The sequence below is a fragment of the Cicer arietinum genome, chromosome 3, assembly GCF_000331145.2.
Source record: "Cicer arietinum cultivar CDC Frontier isolate Library 1 chromosome 3, Cicar.CDCFrontier_v2.0, whole genome shotgun sequence".
Taxonomy (NCBI): Eukaryota; Viridiplantae; Streptophyta; class Magnoliopsida; order Fabales; family Fabaceae; genus Cicer; species Cicer arietinum.
This window is the reverse complement of record NC_021162.2, coordinates 17,931,999-17,955,186: the sequence shown is the minus strand read 5'-3', so window position 1 is coordinate 17,955,186 and position 23,188 is coordinate 17,931,999. Positions and strand designations below refer to the sequence as shown.

The 23,188-nt window shown below is 29.2% G+C and overlaps 2 protein-coding genes, 1 long non-coding RNA gene and 1 other non-coding gene across 8 annotated transcripts in view; 2 read left to right on the top strand and 2 right to left on the bottom strand.

The window, feature by feature from the left end:
- Nucleotides 1–928, bottom strand: part of LOC101499857 (uncharacterized) — a 5,577-nt gene extending 4,649 nt beyond the window's left edge. For 3 of the 5 annotated variants that reach the window (XM_004514020.4, XM_012719721.3, XM_012719722.3), the window contains exon 1: nucleotides 617–927. The gene's annotated coding sequence lies outside the window, so the exon portion shown is untranslated. Of the gene's footprint in view, nucleotides 1–592 lie in introns of all 5 variants that reach the window. The other 2 variants (XM_004514023.4, XM_012719723.3) reach the window with 2 other exon arrangements.
- A 5,248-nt stretch (nucleotides 929–6,176) lies between these two features.
- On the top strand, nucleotides 6,177–8,489 carry LOC101504347 (uncharacterized). Its single transcript, XM_073366275.1, has 5 exons — nucleotides 6,177–7,023; nucleotides 7,113–7,571; nucleotides 7,670–7,674; nucleotides 7,763–8,262; nucleotides 8,379–8,489. The coding sequence occupies exons 1-5, from the start codon at nucleotides 6,209–6,211 to the stop codon at nucleotides 8,487–8,489; spliced, it is 1,890 nt and encodes a 629-aa protein (XP_073222376.1). The 5' UTR covers nucleotides 6,177–6,208.
- Nucleotides 8,490–17,061: 8,572 nt separating this feature from the next.
- On the top strand, nucleotides 17,062–18,562 carry LOC113784223 (uncharacterized). The gene is made up of 2 exons (XR_003470251.2): nucleotides 17,062–17,732; nucleotides 17,813–18,562. It is a non-coding gene; the product is annotated as an uncharacterized lncRNA (long non-coding RNA).
- A 4,265-nt stretch (nucleotides 18,563–22,827) lies between these two features.
- TRNAG-GCC (transfer RNA glycine (anticodon GCC)) lies at nucleotides 22,828–22,898 on the bottom strand. The gene has a single exon. It is a non-coding gene; the product is annotated as a tRNA-Gly (tRNA).
- Between the last annotated feature and the right edge of the window lie 290 nt (nucleotides 22,899–23,188).

Below are 23,188 nucleotides of genomic sequence, written 5' to 3'. Positions count from 1 at the left end.
TATATATATATATATATATATCAGTTCAATCAAATTCCTATAGTTCAAAACAGGAAGAGAAAAAAAAAGAAAGAAATTGAAGTAAATGGAGAGATTGGTCAAAAATCAAAGCATGCCAAGTTGAATTGAATCCTAAATTGGTCAAACTTTCCTATTTAGTGGCAAAAAAAAGCATAAACTAAAAATACTAATTTTGATCAATTTATAATAGTAATATTAATTATTTAATTATGTAACCGAAGAATGAAGAGATCGGCATATCAATTAATCTGATTCAAGTATTCAACTGCGTGCAATCAAGTGACAGCAAAGAAACAGTGCAAATTGTTCGAGCAAACGAAACAAGATATGATTATTATTGGACCCAAAAAAAAGGAAAATAAAAAACATAAAAAGAATGATAAGATTCTTATAATTCATATACAAAACACAAGAAGGAAACAGAATCATTCTAATCCCACTACAAATCTAAAAAAAAAAAATAGAAACATGGTTTGGCAAAAACACAAGCAAATCAAAATCCAAACAAAATCATGAGTTTCTAAATACAAAGATGATGATAATAATCAAAGAATAGAAGAAAAAAAAAAACCTAAGAAAGGGGGGAAGAAAGAACCTTCTTTGACAATTCTCTACAAAAAAAGAAAGAAATACTTTTTTTGGATTAGTTTGGGTGCCCATGATCTAAAATCTTCATTGCATGCAACAAAACTAATCAAAGTTTCTTCCTTTTGCAAGAAAGCAACTTGGAATTAATAAATGAATGGATCGTTGTGACCCAATTATATTTTATTTTTTTATAAGGAGGAAAATGACAGATCCGACAAGAACATCAAATTGGTCGAAACAGCAGTGAAGTTACGATCGGAAGACACGGAATGGATTTCGTGGACCGAGATCGCATGCAGTAATAAATACACGAAGTTACACACCATTTTTTATCTTCATCATTCATACATTCAACATCGGAGCGATTAAATTAAAAGTTTTAATTGCACTTTTAATTCATTATTCATTAAATCAGTTCTTTTACGGTATAAAATGACTAATATTAATAAAATTGTAATATTAAAAAAAAATTAATTTTAACTATTATAAAATAATTAATACATTTAAATAATTACATGTATTACATTTAAATGATTTTATATTATAAAATCACATTATAAAATCACATGTCTAATAATTTAAAATATGTAAAATTATTACTTTTTAATTCAAAAATCTAAATAAAGAATAAAAATTGTAGAATTTTAAAATAGAGAAAATAATTTAATGAATTGATAAAAATAGAATATTCAAAACTACAATTAAGTCAAATAAAAATTTGTGTCATCTTTTTTTTAAAAAAATAATAATAAATTTCACTATAATTAACTCACACAACTGTGAAACGTTATAAATAAAAAATTCAACTTAAAAAATATTGTCATTTATCATTTAAAATTTATTTGATATTTTAATTTAAATGATTTTAACTGTTTGAATGAACGATTGAGATTGGTTACAGCATCTTTGTATAAATGAATGAAATCCAAATTTGGTACGAAAGCTTTGGATTTTCTTTTTTCTTTTCAAATAAGGTCGGATTCAAATTTCAATTGACTAAAAAAGATCTGAAATGATTATGATTATAATTATAATAAAAATAATAATTGAAATGATGTAAAAGTGGGCTCGACCATGTTTTATTTATTTATTTATTTATTATTTTTTAGTTGGTTTGATATGACGTGAATCTACGCGCCAACAATAGTTGTCTTGTTTGCGCATTTCGCGCAATAAAGTATAATACAATATATAATTGATGAGTGAATGTTATGTGAATACACTTTAATGGTTTCTCCTTCTATTTCTTATGTTTTCAAAATTTTCTAATTAACTCTCTTTGTTTGGACAATTTGAATCAGTTTTTGTTAAAATCTTCAGATTGGAGATTGGTTAAACCGGAGACAATTCAGAGTGGGAGAAGTAGCTACCGCACATTTTTGGGCATTAAATACACATTTATTATAGTTTACTTTATGAAATGCATCTGAGTTGTATGTTTAGATCTTGATGAGAGAGAAAAATTATGAAAAAAACTATAAAATATATATTGAATGTTTGAAGGTAAGTTTTGATGTCAAATAATCATTCCTCATAACTAATTAATAAGAATAATTTAACTTTATTTATATATATATATATATATATATATATATATATATATATATATATACTCACTTTTTTTAAATTATTAAAATGTATAATTATTTTTTAAATATTTTTAAAATTACACTCATAACTGTTTGTGATATATATACCAATAAAAAAAATTGTAGAGCAAGAGAACTAAACTTTTAATCGTAATTCCAACATTTATAGACACCTAAACAGAATTTTAAAAATAGATCTTTTAAATTCGTAATAATATTTTAATATAATTATTAAATTAGATCTTTTAAATTCATAATAATATTTTAATAGAATTATTAAAAATAATTATTACAATTTTACTTTTTAAATATTTTAAAATTATTTATTAAATTAATTGTATTAAATGTTTTGGATATTTATTAAATTATTGTATTAAATCATTAGTCGTTTCATATTTGTCTGAGAGGTAATAATTGATGCGTTTGTTTCAAAAAAGAATCTATTATTTGAAATCAAAAACTACTTTTTAAGATTTAAAGGATGTTTGTTTCAGATATTTTAAAAATTATTTTATTAGAAAAATATTTTTTGTTTAATATATATAGATATGTACATTTATATTGATACGTGAAGAGCATCATGTGGTATGAGTAAAACATTTAAATGTTTTAATGTGAATAGGAATTTTAAATAGACTTTTCAGGCCAGACTTTTAAAAAGGTCATATCAGACCGAATAAAAAGTCTATGATAGACCATAGTTCAGACTTAGGCCTAAAAAAATTAATCGTATGTCAAACTCTCAAGACATTTCAAAATGTGACATGTTTTATTTCCACCCCTAATCTCATATTATAAAAAACTTTATATTTAATTAAATATTATTTGTAATGAAAATTACATTATATCTAAAATAACTAATGATGAAATGAATTCAAAAAGTTTACTAACATATATGAACTTCCTATATTAGAGAGACTTTACATTCATAGAGTCAACATGTCACTTTTTTTTTTAATCAAAATCAATCAGAAAATCTAGATCTGAAACTTATTATTTCAAATTTAACAAAATTAATAAAAATCAAATTAATGGAATTAAGACACATAATATAAAAGACTTTTTCCTTTGTAAAAAATGTAAACTAAAAGACTTCTCTCTTTAGGTGTTGATTTTTAATAATATTAAATTTCTAAATTAAAATTATATTATATTCAATTGAAATTTAAATATAATATTTAATTGAGAAAAAATAGAATTTAAATAAAATCATTTTTCTTTATAAATACATAACGGATAATTCGTTAATACGTATAATGTGTACACACCATAATTTCCTTAACTTATTTAATAGGTTACCCAATCCCAAAATTAATTTAAATTTTAAATTCTTTTAAAAATAATTAAATAAGAAGAAATGGTATGGCTTCAAAAGATTTATTGTTGGGATATTATGCTCAACAAATTCTAGAGCATGAGAGTTGCAACCAACATTAAATTAGAAATTAATAAAACAAAAATATATTAGATGTTGATCGATAAAATCAAAGTAGAGATATGAAAGTTGTTTAGATAACATTTTTTATATAAAATAAATCGAAAACAACACATAATCAAAATAAATCTTTAGTTATAAAGAGCAGGTCTCCATCAATCAAAGAGCAAACACCGCCAAAGAAAAAAAAAAGTCTTCTTATTTTCACTGCCTTTAGATTGTGATTTCATGGAAACACTGCAATGCAGTGTGACGTTAAATTAAGGAGCCTTTCATATCTTTTTTTGTTTTATTTTTCTTCTGTTAATATTCAATATATATTGGTAGCCGTCCATAATTTATAAATTAAGTTCATTTTTTAATTATTCTTAATTAATTTTGTTTTCGTAACTTGATTAACTTCTCATTTGATTTCTTGCTTATATTTGAAAGCATGCGTGTAGAACTAGCCTATTTTTTTAATCAACTAACTCATGAGTCACGTGGATAAAAGAGATAGTTTAAATTGTTGTAAAAAGCACAAATAACCTTAGCAAAGTACTGGAAAAAAATAAAATTGAAATTTTCATATATTGTATAGTCATCACTAGTGAATTTAGAAAATTTGCGTTGCAGGACAAATAGAGCAATGAAACCTTTCCATTTTTTGGGTCAATAAAGATGTCATTTCCTGTATACCATAAAAAAAGAATATGTCATTTTCTTGAGACTTTTAGAAATGTGTCCACTTTGTCCATAGTGTTGTATATTTTGATTTATTTTTAAAGCTTTAAATATATTATGTCCCAGATTTTGGAAATATTGAAAAATATTTTATAAAAAAAATTGTGTATTCAGCTGAATAGCACAAGATTTTCAATTAACAAGGGGGTTAGTTTTATTTATTTATTTATAATATACACTCAACTTTGATTTGAAAAAACTCCATTTATTCCACTATTTCTTTTATCTCTGGTTAGTCTAATCGCTCTCTTCTTTTTAATATATGAACCTAACTCATTTTATACATGTGAAAATTTCTTTGTACAATCATAAAACACTTTTTTTCTACTATTGTTTTGGTGGTATCTTCCTAATTTTAGAGATGACTTTCTTGATGTTTTGTAACTTTTAATTTTAAGAAAGAATTTTGTTGTATCCCAAAAAATTTATATTTATCTATTAGACAGTCATTTTAGACACCTCATATTTTATTTTATTATTTCTGTTTTGGAGATTCGCTCTAGGTTGCAGTTGCTAGGAGGTTGTAGGTAGTACTGAGGCACAAATCTTAATTTATTCATGCTACTTTTTTGCAAATACTATAACATTTTAGTTTTATGACCTATCTTAATTCAAAATACAAGTAACTAGGCCAAATAGATTCCAATTGCCAAATGTGTTTGAACAAGATTTTAATCTGATGAAGCATTGTGTTTAAATATATACATATATATACACCCTTTGAGAAAATGGACCTAAATATTTTTCACTCATTCAAATGTAGAGAATTGTACTGTGCACCCCCACAGTTTTACCTGCCACCCCGCCATAATTTGTTATTGACCAATCTACCCTTTTTTACCTTATATAAAATTCCTCAGTAAATTTACTACACTCTTTTCTCACCCCCACTTTCGAAAGTTTTCCAAAAAATTCTATTATTCGAAAGTTTCAAACTTTCGAAACAATCAGAGGTCAGATTTCAACAACACTTTCGAACCTTTTGTCAAAAATCCAAAGATTCGAAATGCAATTTTCTCAGAAAACACAAAACATTCGAAACTTTGGTTAAGTATGAAAGATTCGAAGCATTAATTTGATGAAAACCTTCGAAACTTTGGTTAAATCTGAAACTTTCGAAGCTTTTGTTTGATGAAACATTCGAAGCTTTGGTTCAATTCGAAACTTTCGAAGCCCAAAAAGCTCGAAACTTTGGTTGAAGCTGAAAGTTCCGAAACCTAGTTTTCCAGAAATTTCGAAAGTTTACATCAATGTGAAAGTTTCGAAACTTTCAATTTTTTTTTTAAATTTATCATTATTTATATATATTATTATTTATATTTATTACTATTTTTGAAAACAAGTATGAGTAGAGTTGAGGTTCCTGCCTCAAGAAATATAATAGATTCTACAGACAAATTCATTACCGATCAGGTATTAATATTACTGATAATCTATCACGGATAAATTTTTTATTATAACTATATATTTGATGTTTTATTTGAAACATATTTTGTAGGTATTTCCTTCACGAGAATCTGTGTTTGAATGGGCAAAAACCATTGGAAGAGAAAATGGAATTTTAATTGTCATCATTCGTTCAGATAAAGCAACCGGAAAGAGGGGAAGAAAAGACAAATTGATTTTGGGATGCGAAAGAGGTGGAAGATATAAATCAAAATCAAAATCAACAGTAACTTGTTCTCATAAGGAAAATTGTCCGTTTACTCTCAGATGTATAACGTAAAGTGTCAGTGAAGGATGAAAAATTAGTGTTCGTTATGGAACACATAATCATGATCTACTTGACACTGTAACTGGTCATTCTTATTTGGGGCGTTTAAATGAAGAAGAGAGGAAATTTGTCAATGACATGACAAAGTATAAGCTTGCCCCCAGATTCATCCTAAATGCTTTGAAAGAGAGAAATAAAGCTAATCTGACAATTCCAAGTCAAATATATAAAGCAAGGAGTACTTATCGATCATCGTTGAGAGGTCCGTATACAGAAATGCAGCATCTGTTGAAGTTAATACAACAAGAAAATTATGTGTATTGGACAAGAAGACGGGAGAATTCTGATGTTTTGAGAGATATATTTTGGACACATACTGATTGTATAAAGTTGTTAAACACGTTTCATTTTGTTTTGATATGTGATAGCACATACAAAACAAACAGATATCGGTTACCATTACTTGAAATTGTCGGTGTCACATCTACTAGTTTGACATTTTCTGTTGGGTTTGCTTATTTGGAACAAGAGCGACAAGATAACTTCATCTGGGCATTTGAAAAGGTACGACAGTTGTTCAAATCTGAGACTTTAATTTCTAAAGTTATTGTGACTGATAGAGATCTTGCCATGATGAATGCGATTAGTGTTGTGTTTCCTACTTCAATACATTTGCTATGTCGTTTTCATATTGAAAAAAATGTTGGGGCAAGATGCAAACAATATGTGAAAAAAGATAGGCAAGAAGAAGTAATGGATTTATGGAAAAAAATTGTATATTCAAGTAGTGTAGAGGAGTATGATCATCACCTGCAACATTTTGAGCTAGTGTGTGCCGATATTATTCTTTTTGTTGATTATGTGAAAGATTCGTGGTTAACACCTTACAAAGAAAGGTTTGTCAATGTTTGGACCAATAGAGTGATGCATTTGGGGAACACAACATCTAACAGGTATTTTTAAATTTGATTTGTTTGTTTTAGAAAATATGATTTACTAGTTTGTGATTTATTTTAATTTGTATTATTTAATTTATTTGTAGAGTTGAGTCTGCCCATTGGAGATTGAAAAACATGCTGCAAACTAGTTTGGGTGATTTGTGTAAAAGTTGGGATGCTGTGAATATGATGTTGAAGAACCAAATATGTATCATTCAATATTCTTTTCAGAAAACCAGCAAGGATGTTGAGCACGGGTGTAATTCATCATTCTTTCAAAGTCTACATCATTGTGTATCAAGGAAATGTTTTAAAAAAATTGACAAACAGTTGCAGAGAGTGAAGATTGTAGGTACTGACAAAACAATATGTGGTTGCTCAATCAGAACAACTCATGGATTACCATGTGCTTGTGAGTTGGCAAAGTTGCAGATATCTGGTAATGTTATCCCTTTAGATAGCATTCATGTTTTTTGGAGAACGTTAAGCCTTGAGAATTTTCTTGAGGATGAAGAATCTTTATCAGATTATGACTTTTCAGAAGAGTTAGAAGCAATGAAAGCGTACATGAAGAAACACGATATTGTAAGTCAAAGGATATTCAGGGCTAAGGTGCGTGAAGTTGTATTTCCACATACAACATCAATACTTGCACCACCAGAGAAGGTGAGAACCAAGGGAGCAAGTAAAAAGAAGAAAGAATTTGATACTCCTCGTGATCCGTCATATTGGGAGTATGTTGATGCCTCTCAAGAATCTGCAAAACAACCATCTCAACGTTCTGCAAGGCAACCATCTCATTCATCACAGTATTCTGCAAAACAACCATTTTACACACATTTTCCTACTCTTATACATCCGTATATTGAGGAGATAATAGATGTGGTGGCTGATGGAAATTGTGGGTTTCGCGCAATTGCAGCATTGTTAGGTTGGACTGAAGAATCTTGGCCTTTAGTTCGAACACAATTGGATAAAGAGATTCGTCTACATCAAGACCTTTATGCTAATGTGTTCGATGACAGTGTTGAATCAGTGCGAAACTCATTGAACATATCAGGACTGGGTGCTCAAGGACAAGATAAGTGGATGTGTTTACCAGACTTAGGTTACGTGATAGCAACACGATATAATATCATATTGGTGTCGTTGTCTCGTAATCTGAATATGACATTCTTTCCGCTAAACAAAGCACTGCCGTCAAAAGAACGTTTACTAGCCATTGGATTCGTCAATGGAAATCATTGGGTACAGGTAAAATTTATTAGTGTTTATTAAATTAAATTAATTAGCATTGTTTATTAAATTATATTTATTATTGTTTATGATATTAAATTAAGTTTATTAATGTTTAATATTTTATTGTCCAGATCAAGTTGAAGTCTAATTGTCCTTTGCCACCTATCTCACAAAAATGGAAAGACTATTGTAGTGAATGTGCAAAGACATGGGAAATAGCTTGTGCAGCACGTATGAAGTAATGGGAACACATTGATCCATCATTTACGTTGTCATTTACGATAATCTCAAAATAACACAGTCGATAATCTCAAAATATCTCAATATATAAATATTCAGTCATACATAACACAATAACTAATCGTCATACAAGCGATATAATTCACTCAATATTTCATGAATCTCACTAAATGGTCTTACCATATCTAAGGCCCTATGTGCAAGCTCAGCTGCTCTACGGTCTCTACCAGCATGTGCAGACGATGATGGACCAACATGGGCAGCAACAGTAGTATGTGGACTTGAAGGTGCAACGGTGGATGGAGGGAGAATCAGAAGATGTGAAACACTAATGTACCATGCATAGTAGTCTGGAGTGACCTCTTCAGGAAAAGTCGCAACAGGATATAGTCTCCGAAAGGTCTCTACAGATGATCTCATAGTGCTCTGCCACACCCAATCTATACTGTCTTGCATCGGAGGAACGTCCCGCGGAATGCACTGAATACGACCAAACTGTCGAAGACATCGCTCTGGCAAATATGGGACTGAGACTCCACCACATTGAAGATATCCAGAAAATATCGAAATCGATACAAACGGATGATTAGCTCGATCATCATCATATGGTGTAAACACTACATCCTCGAGCAACAACCCATCAAGTCTCCGACGATATGCCATCAATCCACCTTCAACAGCATGTTTTGCAGTCCACCTACATGCTCTTGGAAGATGCGCAGGAACCGCTCCTCTATCACCCCGCTTACAGATCCTAGGGAAGTGCTCGTAAATCCAACACTGCAACATAATTAACATAATAAAATAACAACGTAATAATTAAATAAATAATTACATTAATAATTAAATAAATAAACGACACAACTTAATATAAATGATATACCTGCAGTAGGCTCATGTAACACCTGTCGAGTGTCGTGGACAACTCCATCTCCCAAGTTGTCATAAAGGAAAACCAATGCCGCAGAAGCCCACGAGTAGTCTCGACAACGATGTAAATCAATAAAAAGAGTAATGTATTTCACCTTAACACGCGTATGTGTTTTATCGGCGAAAATAGTGCAGTCAACTAAATGCAACAGATATGTTCTACCCGCACACTCAAACTGGTTAGTTTGAATGAGATGGCTATACAAATCACGCAACCATTGCAATCTATATTGGGCACAAATCTCAGCACATGCTTCCTCCCATGTTGCACCTAAGTACTCATGTGCAGCTCTTGCAGCATTATTAGTATTCATATTCAAAGGTGCATCAAAAATTTTACCATGCGGTGAGATGTGAAGGAGAGTCGCAACATCATCTAAGGTGATCGTCATCTCTCCAAATGGCAGATGAAATGAGCTGGTCTCTCGATGCCATCTTTCAACAAATGCCGATATCAGACCAGCATCCGCCATTGTGAGGTAGCCTGAAGATAGATGCATCAGCCCAGATTCCTGAATCCAATGCTCTACAGGAGCTGGCATAGGAACTTCCGCAAACTTCTTCAGTTTCAATCCGTGAGTAATTACCTTTAGTGATCCACGATCCTGCGAGTAATTACAGAACAATTGAGATTTATTAAACTTAAAAATATATATAATTAAACATTTATATTAATATATAATTAATAATAAATGTAAAATAAATATAATTAAACATTTATATAAACATACAATTAATTTAATAAACTTAAACATAAATAAACAAATAATTAAACATTTATATTAATATATAATTAATTAAATAAACTTAAACTTAAAAATAAATATAATTAAACATTTATATTAATTTATAATTAATTATAAATGTAAAATAAATATAATTAAACATTTATATAAACATTCATTTAATTTAATAAACTTAAACACAAATAATTAAATATAAAATAAATTAATTTAATACCTCTCCTTCCCATAACCTCCGAGCCACGTGATGCTCGTACTGTGTCAACAGAGATGTCAACGTCGGTCCTTCGGGAAATCCGGTTTGCTGATCCTGATCATCAATATCAGCAGCATCATCCGACTCATCAGCATCATCTGACTCATCAGTACAGGATGTGGAGAAGTATCAGGAATATCATCAGCGGTTTGCTCCATCTGTGGCGGCTGAGGGACATCCTCCTCCATATGTGCATGCTCGGTGGAGTCAACATCATCGTCCTGGACCTCCTGTTGTCTTCGACAACGCTGCATAATTGGACGATTTGCTTCGTTGTGTCGTTTGTGTGATGTTGTTGGTGGAATTCTCTCTACACCATCACGTCTGTCACCTATGATGTTACGAATAATCTGACCAAAGGCACCTCTCATTCTAGGCACTGCAATATATCAATATACCAATATTAAAAACAAATGAAAAAAAATTTTAAAAAACCCAAAAAACATTTCGAAACTTTCACTGGGAAACCAAAATTTCGAATATTTTCGAAACTTTACATCAATCTCAAAGTTCCGAAACGTGATTTTTCGAATCTTTCAGAATGCTCGAACCTTTTACATTTTGAATATTTCACCTTCAACGAAACCTTCGAAACTTTTGAACTTCGAAAGTTTCAAGTTCAACGAAAGGTTGAATATTTCTGGAAAAAAACATGCTTCGAAAGTTTGACATTCAAAGAAAGTTTCAAAACTTTGGAAAAATCTGAAGAAAAAAAAAGGCTTCGAAAGTTTGACATTCAATGACAGTTTCGAATGTCTGGAAAAATCTGAAAAAAATCATGCTTCGAAGCTTTGACATTCAACGAAAGGTTCGAAATTTCCTTACTTTTTCACTTCGAATGTGTGAAAGGTTCGAATATTTGGTAGGGTGGGAGAATCAGATGTTTCAGAGTTTCGAACAAATGGGTGAAAAAAGGAAAGTGTATTTTTTTTAGGGTTTTATAGTTAAAATTAGGGGCATTATGGTCTTTTACTTATAATTGGGGGGGGGTGGGAGGTAAAAGTGGGGGAGTGCCTAGTACAATTCTCTCAAATGTATTAAAGCACAATAGGTTTGGCCTTTTGAAATAAAGACCGATAACAAACTGCTAAAAATAAGGAAACCCAATAACTAACTAGGCCCAAAAAAACTAAACAAAGTACACAATACAACTGACAAAACTTAACAAATTAAACTACTAAAAAATGGTATACACAAAGAAAATGAATTATTCATAGTTGTTTAATAAAACAAGGGTATAAATGCACTTACTATTAGCATATAATTTGGAACAGATTGGGGTATACATGCATGTTCTTATGGTAAGAGCCGTGACAAATCTTCTCATGAGCGAGTAAGAGCTACCACATCTCTGTATTTTTTAAATTCTTTTATTAAAATAATAGTGATAAGTTACAAAAATATCTCAAAACATTTAGAATTTTGAGAAACTGACATTGTCTCTCTCTTTTTCTATCCCTCTCTTTAATTTGTCCTTATATGTATTACTAGAGTATCTATTAGAATTGACTAAATTAAGAATTTTGATATATAGATGACATATCATTCAACTATTGGTGATTTAATTTTGATAGTACCAAAATATTTAATTTTTTATTGTACCATAGAAGTCTTCAATTTTTACAGCCCTCGACAAAATAAATGTGTAGTCTCGTACAAATAGGTTTCCAAAAAACCCTAGTTACTTTTATACAAATAAATGGTGACGTTATCAAATTGACTTATACAAAATTGGGGCAATTTGAAATAAATATGTCGACGCTCAAATATACCCTACACATCAAATATAATATTTGATGTGTTGACATTTGTTCCTCTAGTGAATAATACGCTCTTGACTAGACATAGTAGTTTATGATCAGATAATATTAATTCAGTATACTATATGCCCAATTAGAAGATGTGCTTGTAGAGTACGAGACACATTGTGATGTGAAACCATGTCCACCAGATGATTTGACTAGATAATGAGGTGAGAATCTCATGTTTATATCATCTACACACTTAAACAACTATTAGAGAATAAATTGATCTTTTATGATATATTATCATCAAAATTAATTTATAGGTCATGATTTCTGGACCATCTTGATTCCAACAACTTCATGGTTCTTTTTCATTTAATATCCACCTCAAACTACTAATAATGAGTTTGATGAAGTATCCTCACTTTTCAATTTTATTTCTTAAAACATGATTTTGTTGGTAACTTCTTCAAAGTTCAAAGTTTTCCTCCCATATATCAAAACAAGCTTGATATGCCAAAGGATGATAGTGGGAACCATATGAGTCTTAACGGTTTATCTTCATCATTGATCTTAAACTCCAATAGCTTATAATTCACTTACAATGTTGTTGAGACCACATAGTTGGTTAAATACTTTTGGACTATCATCCATTCATAAATTATAAAACTTTTTCCATTAAAACAAATGATTCGAGACGTCCTTTGTCTTACAACCTTTCGAGTTATTCCCAAAGCTTTATGGCAGTAATGTGCTCTATACATTTGTAAGAATTTCACTTGCCAAGTACGGGTGAATTGACCTTGCAACTTTTCAAATCTAGTTCAATTGATTTCTCGTTGTCCATATTGAAAATGTTTCTATTCAACTCCTTGTTTAATCTAGCTTGTATCAACACATAATTCACATGTATTTTTCATAAGGCTAAATATTATTCTTCTATCAAATTTTTCTATGTCAAACTTCATAGCACTTGAAGAGGTTGACGTTGAAGACGTATGTAGACTGTAAACTATGCACTAGTAAAATTGTAAGGAAAGAAATGTGAGTCACAGTGGACCACTTAAAGTCCAAGTCTTTCATAGCTAGAAGCATTCCAAAACCGCACTTTCACAATATCCCACTTTTTTTTCTTCTGATGTTGAAGATTACACAATGCTATAATCACAATGCATATTAAGAAATTAATATTCCACCAAACAAAAACTCCTGATACCATTGGTTGGGAAAACATCTTACGAGATGTGTGCAGTTTGGAGGCGTGTTCCATGGGTTGATAAAGATGGTGCAAGTATAGTGACGTCGGAGACTTATGTTTAAAGGGGAGATTATTGGAATTAAAGTGTGAGTGGTTAGTTCCACATCAAATAAGAATGAGTTAAATACAATATATATAAGACAGATAACTCATAAACTCAATGCCTTAAAAAAATTTAGAGGAAATTTGGTGTCAAAGTCTCGTAGTGGCCTTAGACATTAGCCTAGAGTTATTCTTGGTATCCCTCACACTCCTGAACAAGTGATATCAAAGTTTGGTTAAACTTGGTGGGAAAGCGACGTGTGGATCTTGGTATGTGTCGAAAGTCTTCTTGAGAGTAAAATGATCATGCAACATGTTATGTTTAACAATGATACAAGCATAAATAATGATTGGGAGAATCACACTTGATAGGTAGATTATCGAAATCTAAATGTGAGTGATTAATTTTTTGTTTGTCTTAGAAGAGATAGTAAATTACATCATAGTTAACTCAGAACTATGATCCCAAATTCAAACCCGAAATAAGACGTCAAACTTAACAATATCAATACTTTATCAATTGAGTTAAGACTTAAGAATACAAGAGTGATTAATTTTACATCAACTAAAAGTAAACTAAATAAGTTATATATAAAAGATGTGATCCATATACTCAATATTTTAATATTGATACTATGGATTTTACCTTGTATATAGTGCACACTAACCACTTCCACAAGTGCTATGGTCGGTAAAACATTATATTAAAAAAAAAATAAAAAAAGCCTCCAAATTGTATTATAAAAAATTAAAAGAAAGCTTTTGAAAGCATGTGTATTTTTTTATTTTATTATTGTTTCATCTTATCCATGTGCTCACGCCTCACATGACGTGCATATGGCAATATTTTAAATTTGGGATTTAAAATGTCAATCAACCATTGTACCAAAAACAATTAGTTAATCCAAAGTTTTCCACTAATTTTTTTTCTCTTTTTATGAGTAAAAATTGAATTCAATACGGTGAAGCTTACAACATTTACATACAATAAGAATTAACTACTCACACTAGACTTAATTTTTTGCTACTTACAACTTCATTTTTTTTTAGTTAGGTAGTTTAAGAACTAAACTCATATTGTAAGTGTGAATAAGTTGATAATTCTAAATTCAAACTTAAACCTCATTTATCATCTTCTTTACAATTATCAAATAAATTGTATTTACGGTATAGTATGCTTTTTAGAAGTTTTTTTTTTTTGGACAAAACTTATAATTTCTATTAGAAGCTTAGTACATCACATTATGGAATTCCATATCATATCAAGTATTGCGATTTGAATAAATAAGTTTACTAAAAATGTTGTTGGCTCACTCCATCATATTATATATATTATTAATTTTTTAGGCAATATTTTATTATTCTTAACTCTTGGATCTTTGATCGGGCCATACAAGCACAAAACAATACGCCCATCACAACTTTTCGCTAAAGGCTTATAATTTTTTCTTTTTGATGATAACAAAGGCTTATAATTTGTTGCCCCCTCAATTTAAATAATACACAACGTACATATATTAGTTATATTTTCTTTTATACAAAATATTTAAACTTGACAAATTTTAAATTCTGTGATTAACACGACCTTTACATGCATACTTATTACAAATTTACTAATCTATTTGACTGTCAGAAATTATTTAAATCACCTGTTGGATAAAATTCTTTTCAAGTTTTGTCAGTAAAAGGTCACAAATATTTTAAATTTAAATATACTTTTGATTCTCCTATTTCGTCTAAAATAAATTTTAAGTTTTTCATTTCTAAAACTAGTTTTTTAATTCTTTATGAAAAAATTCTTTTTTTTAGTCTCACTATTTTTGATTATGTGGCATTCCCATTAATTTATTGTTATAATTATTTTATTTATATATTAAAATATTAAAAATCAATTTATTTCGAAAAACTAATAGGAAAATTCAAAATGTCGACCATGAAAATAAGAGAAAAATCAAAATAAGAAATTCATCATTACAACAAGAATTAAAAATAAATTATTATAAATAAAGGGAAATCCACCATAAATATACTAAAAATAAATGAGTTGTTTTTACATTCGAGAACTAGATCAAACATTCGAGAACTAAGTCAACCATAATGTATCATAACAATTATAGTTCAAAAACTAGTAAATATTTTTATTTGAAATATTTTACGGTTCAGATTTTAGGATATTTCAATGATTTTTAAATGAGTTACAATCATTTCGATTATATTTTGCTATTTATCGATTTATTTTAATAACTCGGTACGACTTTTATGAATATATAGGTATCTAACATGTATGAATACTAATATTGAAATTACTACTCTCAAATGTACTAAAAATTTTCGAAGTGAGAGTACAAATACTATAGTACTCTATAAAAAAATATAAATGACTTATCTGAAAACTATATCAAACATAAATGATTAAACGTTCAATTTAACCTAAATATAATTATAATCTCACAATTGCTAAATCTTAATTAATTTGGTATTATATATATATATATATATATACAAAAAGTAAATTAGACGATAATGAAACAATATCTCTTCCCTCTTCTCTCAAATTCATTTTATATTTCTCTTTTTCGTAGACAAAAAAAATAAAGGATGTTTAATGAGAAAGGAAAAATTGTCATTCTTGCACTAGCATTTTTCTTTAGTATAGTTATGGTTTGTTTTTGCTTCATTTTGGTGATGCATTTCGTAAATGAATTGTCAGCTTTTACAAATAGATCAACAATAAAAAATCAAGATGTGTTGTGGGCAGGATTTGGCATTTCTCTATTTGTAATATTTGCTTTTGCTTTTGTTGTATTTGCTGTATTTTCTGGTTGTGGTATGCTTTTTATTCTCCATAGTATCTCTAAGATTGCACCTGCACCTTTGGAAGGAGAGTAGTAGAAGCCACATCCATATGCTTTAACATTCAGATATTAATTTCATCAAAGTATAGTCCAAGAGCCAGCAAAAAAAGTGTGTAAGGTGCCATCCTAGCTTGTACAAAGTTTATTTTTTTACTGAGTTGTTGTATTAATCTAACAACTGGGACCATTATTTATGTCCGTGTTGAGATTATTTAGTTGCATCGATAACTTTTTCTTTTATTTTGTGACAAAGTTACATCGATAACTATAAATTGCCATTTTTTTACAAAAACAAATAATCACTCTTATTGTTGTCAACTCTAGTATAATTCTTGAGGGCAATATTTTCCTTATCATGAAGATGTAATGAAATTTCAATTGAGAAAAAAAAAACAAGAATTTTGAAAAAGCCTCCATGAAAAGTCACATGTGGATGTTTCAATTTGCTTGATGCTACTCCAACAATGATCACCCTTGTAAAAAGGTGCATACGGGCAATTGAGGATTCTATAATTTTGAAATGTCTATTTGTTCTCTCTCATCATTATCTCTTATTTTATCTAATTTTTTTCTTTCTAAAATCATTATATTTTATGCGATCAAAAGATAGAGAATTTGAATTATAAAAAAAGTATCGTACAAAAACTTCAAACTCCATCAGTGTATATGGTATTATCCACATGATTCCATCTTAGTTAAGTCGTATCAACCACTTATAATCTACTACTTGGTTAGAAACTAGTAATATTGAAACATCAGACCTAAACCCGAAATTTTGGGTTCACTTGGGTATCGGGTCAATAACTTAGGAGTTTTATACTGTGTTTTTTCCCATCTGTACGTCCCACCCCCTATGTCCCTGGAAAATACTATATTGTCCCTTTGGTTATCTATAAAAACCCTCAAAAAAAAATTTCTTTCCTTTTTTTTCACCAATTTTCTTCGAAACTTTGAATTGGCCGCATCACAAATTTACAAACGTTTGAACCTTTGAAATGCAAAGGTAAGATAACCTTTGAAACTTTCGAAACATTATTTTTCCAAATCTTCGAAAGTTTTCATGAACATGAAACTTTCAAAGTTCAATTTTCCCGAAATTTTGAAACTTTCGAAAGTTTCCATGAACATGAAACTTCCGAAACGTAGAAACCTACGAAACTTTATAACAATATGAAAGTTTCAAAATGTAAAGTTCAGAAACATGAAGTAATTAGTTTCGAAACTTTGGAATTCATGGAAAGTTCCGATAAAGCACATATGTGTATGGATGCGAAATATGTTAGTTTATTTATTGATTTAGATCGTTGTCGAGACTATTCGTGGGGTACCACGACATTGGTTTTCCTTTATGACAATCTGGAAGATGGAGGTATCCACGACACTCGACAGTTTGGAGGTTAAATGACTCTATTATAGGTATATGATTTATATTAAATTGTGTCATTTATTTATTTATTTTTGAAGTTGTGTTATATATGGTGTTATTTATGGTGTAGTGTTTGATTTACAAGCACTTCCCTAGCATATGTAAGCGGAGCAATAGAGGTGCAATTCCTGCACATCTTCCAAGAGCATGTAGGTGGACTGCAAAACATGATGTTGAAGGCGGATTAATGACATATTGTCAGACACTTGATGCTTTGTTGTTCGAGGATGTAGTGTTTACACTATATGATGATGATCGAGCTAATCATCCGTTTGTATTGATTTCAATGTTCTCTGGATATCTTCGATGTGGTGGAGTCTTAGTCCCATATTTGTCGGAGTGATGTCTTCGACAGTTTGGTCGTATTAAGTGCATTCCACGTGACGTTCCTCCGTTGCCGAACAATATAGATTGGGAGTGGCAGACTACTATGAGATCATCTTAGCGACCTTTCAGAGTATATATCATGTTGCGACTTTTCCTAGAGAGGTCAAAACTGACTACTAGGTATGGTACATAAGTGTTTCACATCCTTTAATCCTCCCTCCATCTACTGCTGCACCTTCAAGTCCACCTACTGCTGTTGCACATGGTCCATCATCTTCTGTACATGTCGGTCCATCATCGACATGAGACAGTAGAGCAGTTGAGCTTGTACGTAGGGCCATAGATTTGGCAGCTCCATTTAATAAAGTTCGTGACATATTAATTGAGTTAAATCGATTGTACGATGATTAGTTATTGTGTTATGTATGATAAATATTGAACGTGGATTTCTATTTTAATATTGTGTTATATATGAATTTTTATTTTGAGTTAATTCGTATGTATTTTGAGTTAATCCATAAATGATAAATGATAAAACTCAAATGATAAATAATAAACGTAAATGATAAAACGTAAATGATAAATAATAAAACGTAAATGATAAATGATAAAATGTTCAAACATATATTGTAATCTTCATTTAATGAAATACAAGATTATTTGATAAATGATGGATCAATATGTTCCCAATGTTTCACATGTCCTGCATAAGCTATTTCACATGTCTTTGCACACTCACTATAAAAGTCTCTCTATTTTTTAAAGGTAGGTGACAAAAGACAATCAGACTTCAATTTGATTTGAACAAGAAAATATTAAACATTAATTTATCTGAACAAGAAAATATTGAACATTAATTTATTAAATAATACTAATCATAAATTTAACTTGTACCCAATGATTTTCATTGACGAATCCAATTGCTAGTAAAGAGATAAGAGAAGACTCTTTTGATGGTGTTTTGTTTAGCGGAAAGAATGTCATATTCAAATTACGAGACAACGATACCAATATGACATTATATAGTGTTTGTTATCATGTAACCCAAGTATGGTATAGTCATCCACTTATCTTTTTCTTGAGCACCCAATCATGAAATTTTCAATGAGTTTCGCTCTGATTCAACATTGTCATCAAAAACATTGGAATAAAGATCTTGATATAGATGAATCTCTTTATCTAATTGTGTTCGAACTAAAGGCCAAGATTCTTCAGTCCAACCTAACATTGTTGCAATTGCGTGAAACCCACAATTTCCATCATGCACAACATCTATTATCTCCTCAACATTGCTGCTCCTAAAATAAGTCATCCACGCCTTTCTCGATTTGGGCCATGTCTTGACATACAAGCAAAAATAAATATGGACAACAATGATTCACGTATTATACACATGGAGAAATGTATTTTATGAGATGAGTATGAATAATTACTTGATAAAGAGACATATATGAACTTCTCAATCATAAGAAGTTAAGTGTTATTGTCATCAGCATATACATTAGGTAATGTAAAATACTTTATTTAAGATAAAAATTACTTTTAATTGCATCACGCCACATTTATTGGTAATTAATCTAATTTGACATTTTCATTGAAGGTATTTGTATGAAAAGTTGGTGTACATGCGTAAATTGACAGATAGATTTTCATTCTTATCTCCCCATAAGCTGTCCATGTTTAAACTCGATCCAGTTAACGTAAAAAAATATGTCGTTGATATACTTTTGAAAAATAAAGAGAATGATAAGTTGTTTCTTGCGTCATATAATTCAGGGTAATTATATATTCTTTATCTATATCTTTTTTAATTTATGATACTTTATCAGTTGTGTAAATAAAGTTACCAACCAAATTTTTGTTGTTGTAGACAACATTGGATGTTGTTTGCCATCAATGCCACATCTGAAATTATATACTATTTAGATTCACTGCACGGTTATTATAACAATCACTTGGATATAAAGAATATCTTCGATATGTAAGTAATATTCATTTATTTCTTACATATATATATATAATGTGTTTGATAATTGAATAATAATCACATTTCTTTGATAGTGCTTTACAAGTTTTCCACGCTCAAAGTGGTGCTATAGTGTCGAAGCATAAGTCAAACAACATCACATGAATTCTAATAAAGGTTTGAAATTTTTGTTATAGAACTTAATTATATGCCTTTAAAATTTCATTTACAATCAATGCATAAATATTTATTGGCGTACATATTTTATTTTATAGTGCCCTCGTCAAACTAACAACATAGACTATGGATACAATATATTACGATTTATGAAGGAGATTGTTAATATGAATCAAAATATAATTCCAGAATCGGTACGTTATTTTCATTATATTTTTATTTTCATATATAAACTATATATATTTGATTCTAACTTATTTATGTTCACATATTATATCGCATAGTACTTTGACAACTCCAATTCAACATAATCTAAAGACTAGTGTTAGTATGTGATCGAAATAAAAGTTATATAATTTGTTAATAGGTGAGTTTCACATTGTAAACTATTATATATTATATATTTTTGTGTGAATTGATCATTATTTTAATTAGTTTATTTTATTTTTTGTTACATTAGGGTAAAATAAGAAATTGCTGAGAAATTGTTGAAATTGTTGATCATTATTTTAATTACTAACATGATATTGTTGTTGTGCATATGTAATTGATATTGTGAATATGTAATTGTTGTGAATTTGATATTGTTGTTGTGAATATGTGTATATAATACCGATGTAATTGAACTTGTTGATGTGAATATGTTTGAATTAAAAAATTGCAATTGTGTCAATATGTGCTTGATGAGTAGGATTTTAGAAAAAAAATTTGAAAGACAGCGCGTTTTTTTTTTTATAAAAAAAATGTCATTAAAGACATGTTTATACAAAATCAACATTTTACATTGTTTTTTAGAACAGATTTCCAACGCTGTAAAACTAGTATAGCTAGTATAACAAGCACTTTTTAGAATAGATTTACAACGTTTTTTAAAATGTACATATATTATAGCGCTTTTTTGAAAAAAAATGTTGTAAAATTAGTATAACAAGCGTACTATATATGTACCTATTACATCGTTTTTTTAATAAAAACGTTGTAAAATTACTCTAAGAGAAGTGTTGAGTGCTATATATTACAGTACTTTGTGATTTTAAATAACGATGTTGTATATTTTAACAGCACTAGATACTACAGCGCTTAAAACGCTGTAAACAACTTTAAAAAAGCGTTGTAAAATGCTATTTTTGGCATAGTGAGAGTCTTGTGTTTTCCAAGTTTTTAAATCTATCTAGATTCCCACTGGTAAGTGAAGTCTGCCTATATTATTTTGTTAATTGTAATTTTTTGAATATCTTGAAAGAATAACATAATTATAATTGGTTTAGATGCTCATTTTGTGTTCTCTTGGTAATAACATCAACTGAAGTTTTAAATTGTGGTGTGTAGTTGCAGTTACACTTCAAACCTTTTATATCAAAACCTTTACAATGAAGTAAAATGCTGAGAAATACGACTAGTGCAATCAAAGTTGTAGTTGCAATGTCATTGCCGAGATCTTAATATTCTTTATATTGTGGATGAAATTAATTTAAAACCATGGTAAAAGGTATAATTCTATAAAATATCAAGTATAAATATGGATATGATTCTTTAATGTAACTTTGTTAAATACCTTATTATAGTGCATCCTAAAGCCAAAGAAAACAGTGCATCTTATTGCCAATCAAATTTCTTGGCCTTCATCTGGTTTAGAGTTGATCATGGATAGGACATCTACACAACTTTTTGGGTAGGACATCTACACAACTTTTTGAAAGTCAATTGACTACTGATAAGCAAGGCTGAGCCTTACAAAACATTTCTAGATGTTGTCTATGTCGAATGTAACATAAACTAATTGTGTCGCAATGTATGATTTGGATTAAAATATGTCTCCCATCTAGGGTAATTTTAATTGGATTTGATCTACTTTAATATCATCACAATTTGTAGATAATTGAATCTCTTAAATATGTGATCATGAATTTAATCACTAATCACTGATCAATATTAAAAAAATAAAATAAATATTTATAATTCATACATAAAAAACATATGAGACGAATATTTGTTAGATATATATTAAAATAAAATGAGACAAGTATTTTTCATTGAAAATATTTAATAGTGTGAGATAAATATTTATAATTGATGCATAAAAAAATACATAATATATTTATATATAATTCATAAATAAACACATAACAAATATTTGTTAGTGATGAATACAAAAAATACGAGACAAATATTTACTACTAGTATATAAACAAAAACACGAAAGAAATATTTGTTATTGATAAATATTAAAAACAACATAACAATATTTATTATTAATACTTAAAAAATACAAAATAAATATTTATTATTTATAAATATAAAAAATAGGTAAATATTTATTATTAATATAAAATAAGATTTTTTTTTTAAATCTGAACGAAATACTTGTATAATAGGATAACTTATACCGATTTCTTGCTAGTATATATTACAAAAGCAACTACTTTTTAAAAAAATAATGGAGTGAATGATCAGATTCTAGGTGCAACCTCCAACTCCTATTCTCAAGAATTTTCAATATGGGACTTCCTAGAAAAAATAGAAAAAGGGAGCTCAGATAATTAATTTTCATCCAACAGTTCAGGATAATTGATGTACCCACATCATAATTATTGTCATCATCGCTCACCAATTGTTGCACCAGCCGGGAATCGAACCCGGGTCTGTACCGTGGCAGGGTACTATTCTACCACTAGACCACTGGTGCTCCTTTGTAAAATTGACTCTGTCAACAAATATTGAAATACACTAATCTATTATTCCAACTTATATGGAAGATGTATATAATGTTAACGCTGTTTTTTGTTACTCTCAACACTTTTATCATTCGGAAATTAAGTACTTATCATTTTTATCATGTACTTGTCAAATAAAATTATCAAGCGCATTATTAGGAAAAAATAGAAAAATTAATTATTATTATTTATTATTAATTAAAGTTGAACTAGTGATTATTTTATTATTGTGTTTAAACTTCAGTTTTTGAAGTTATAAAAT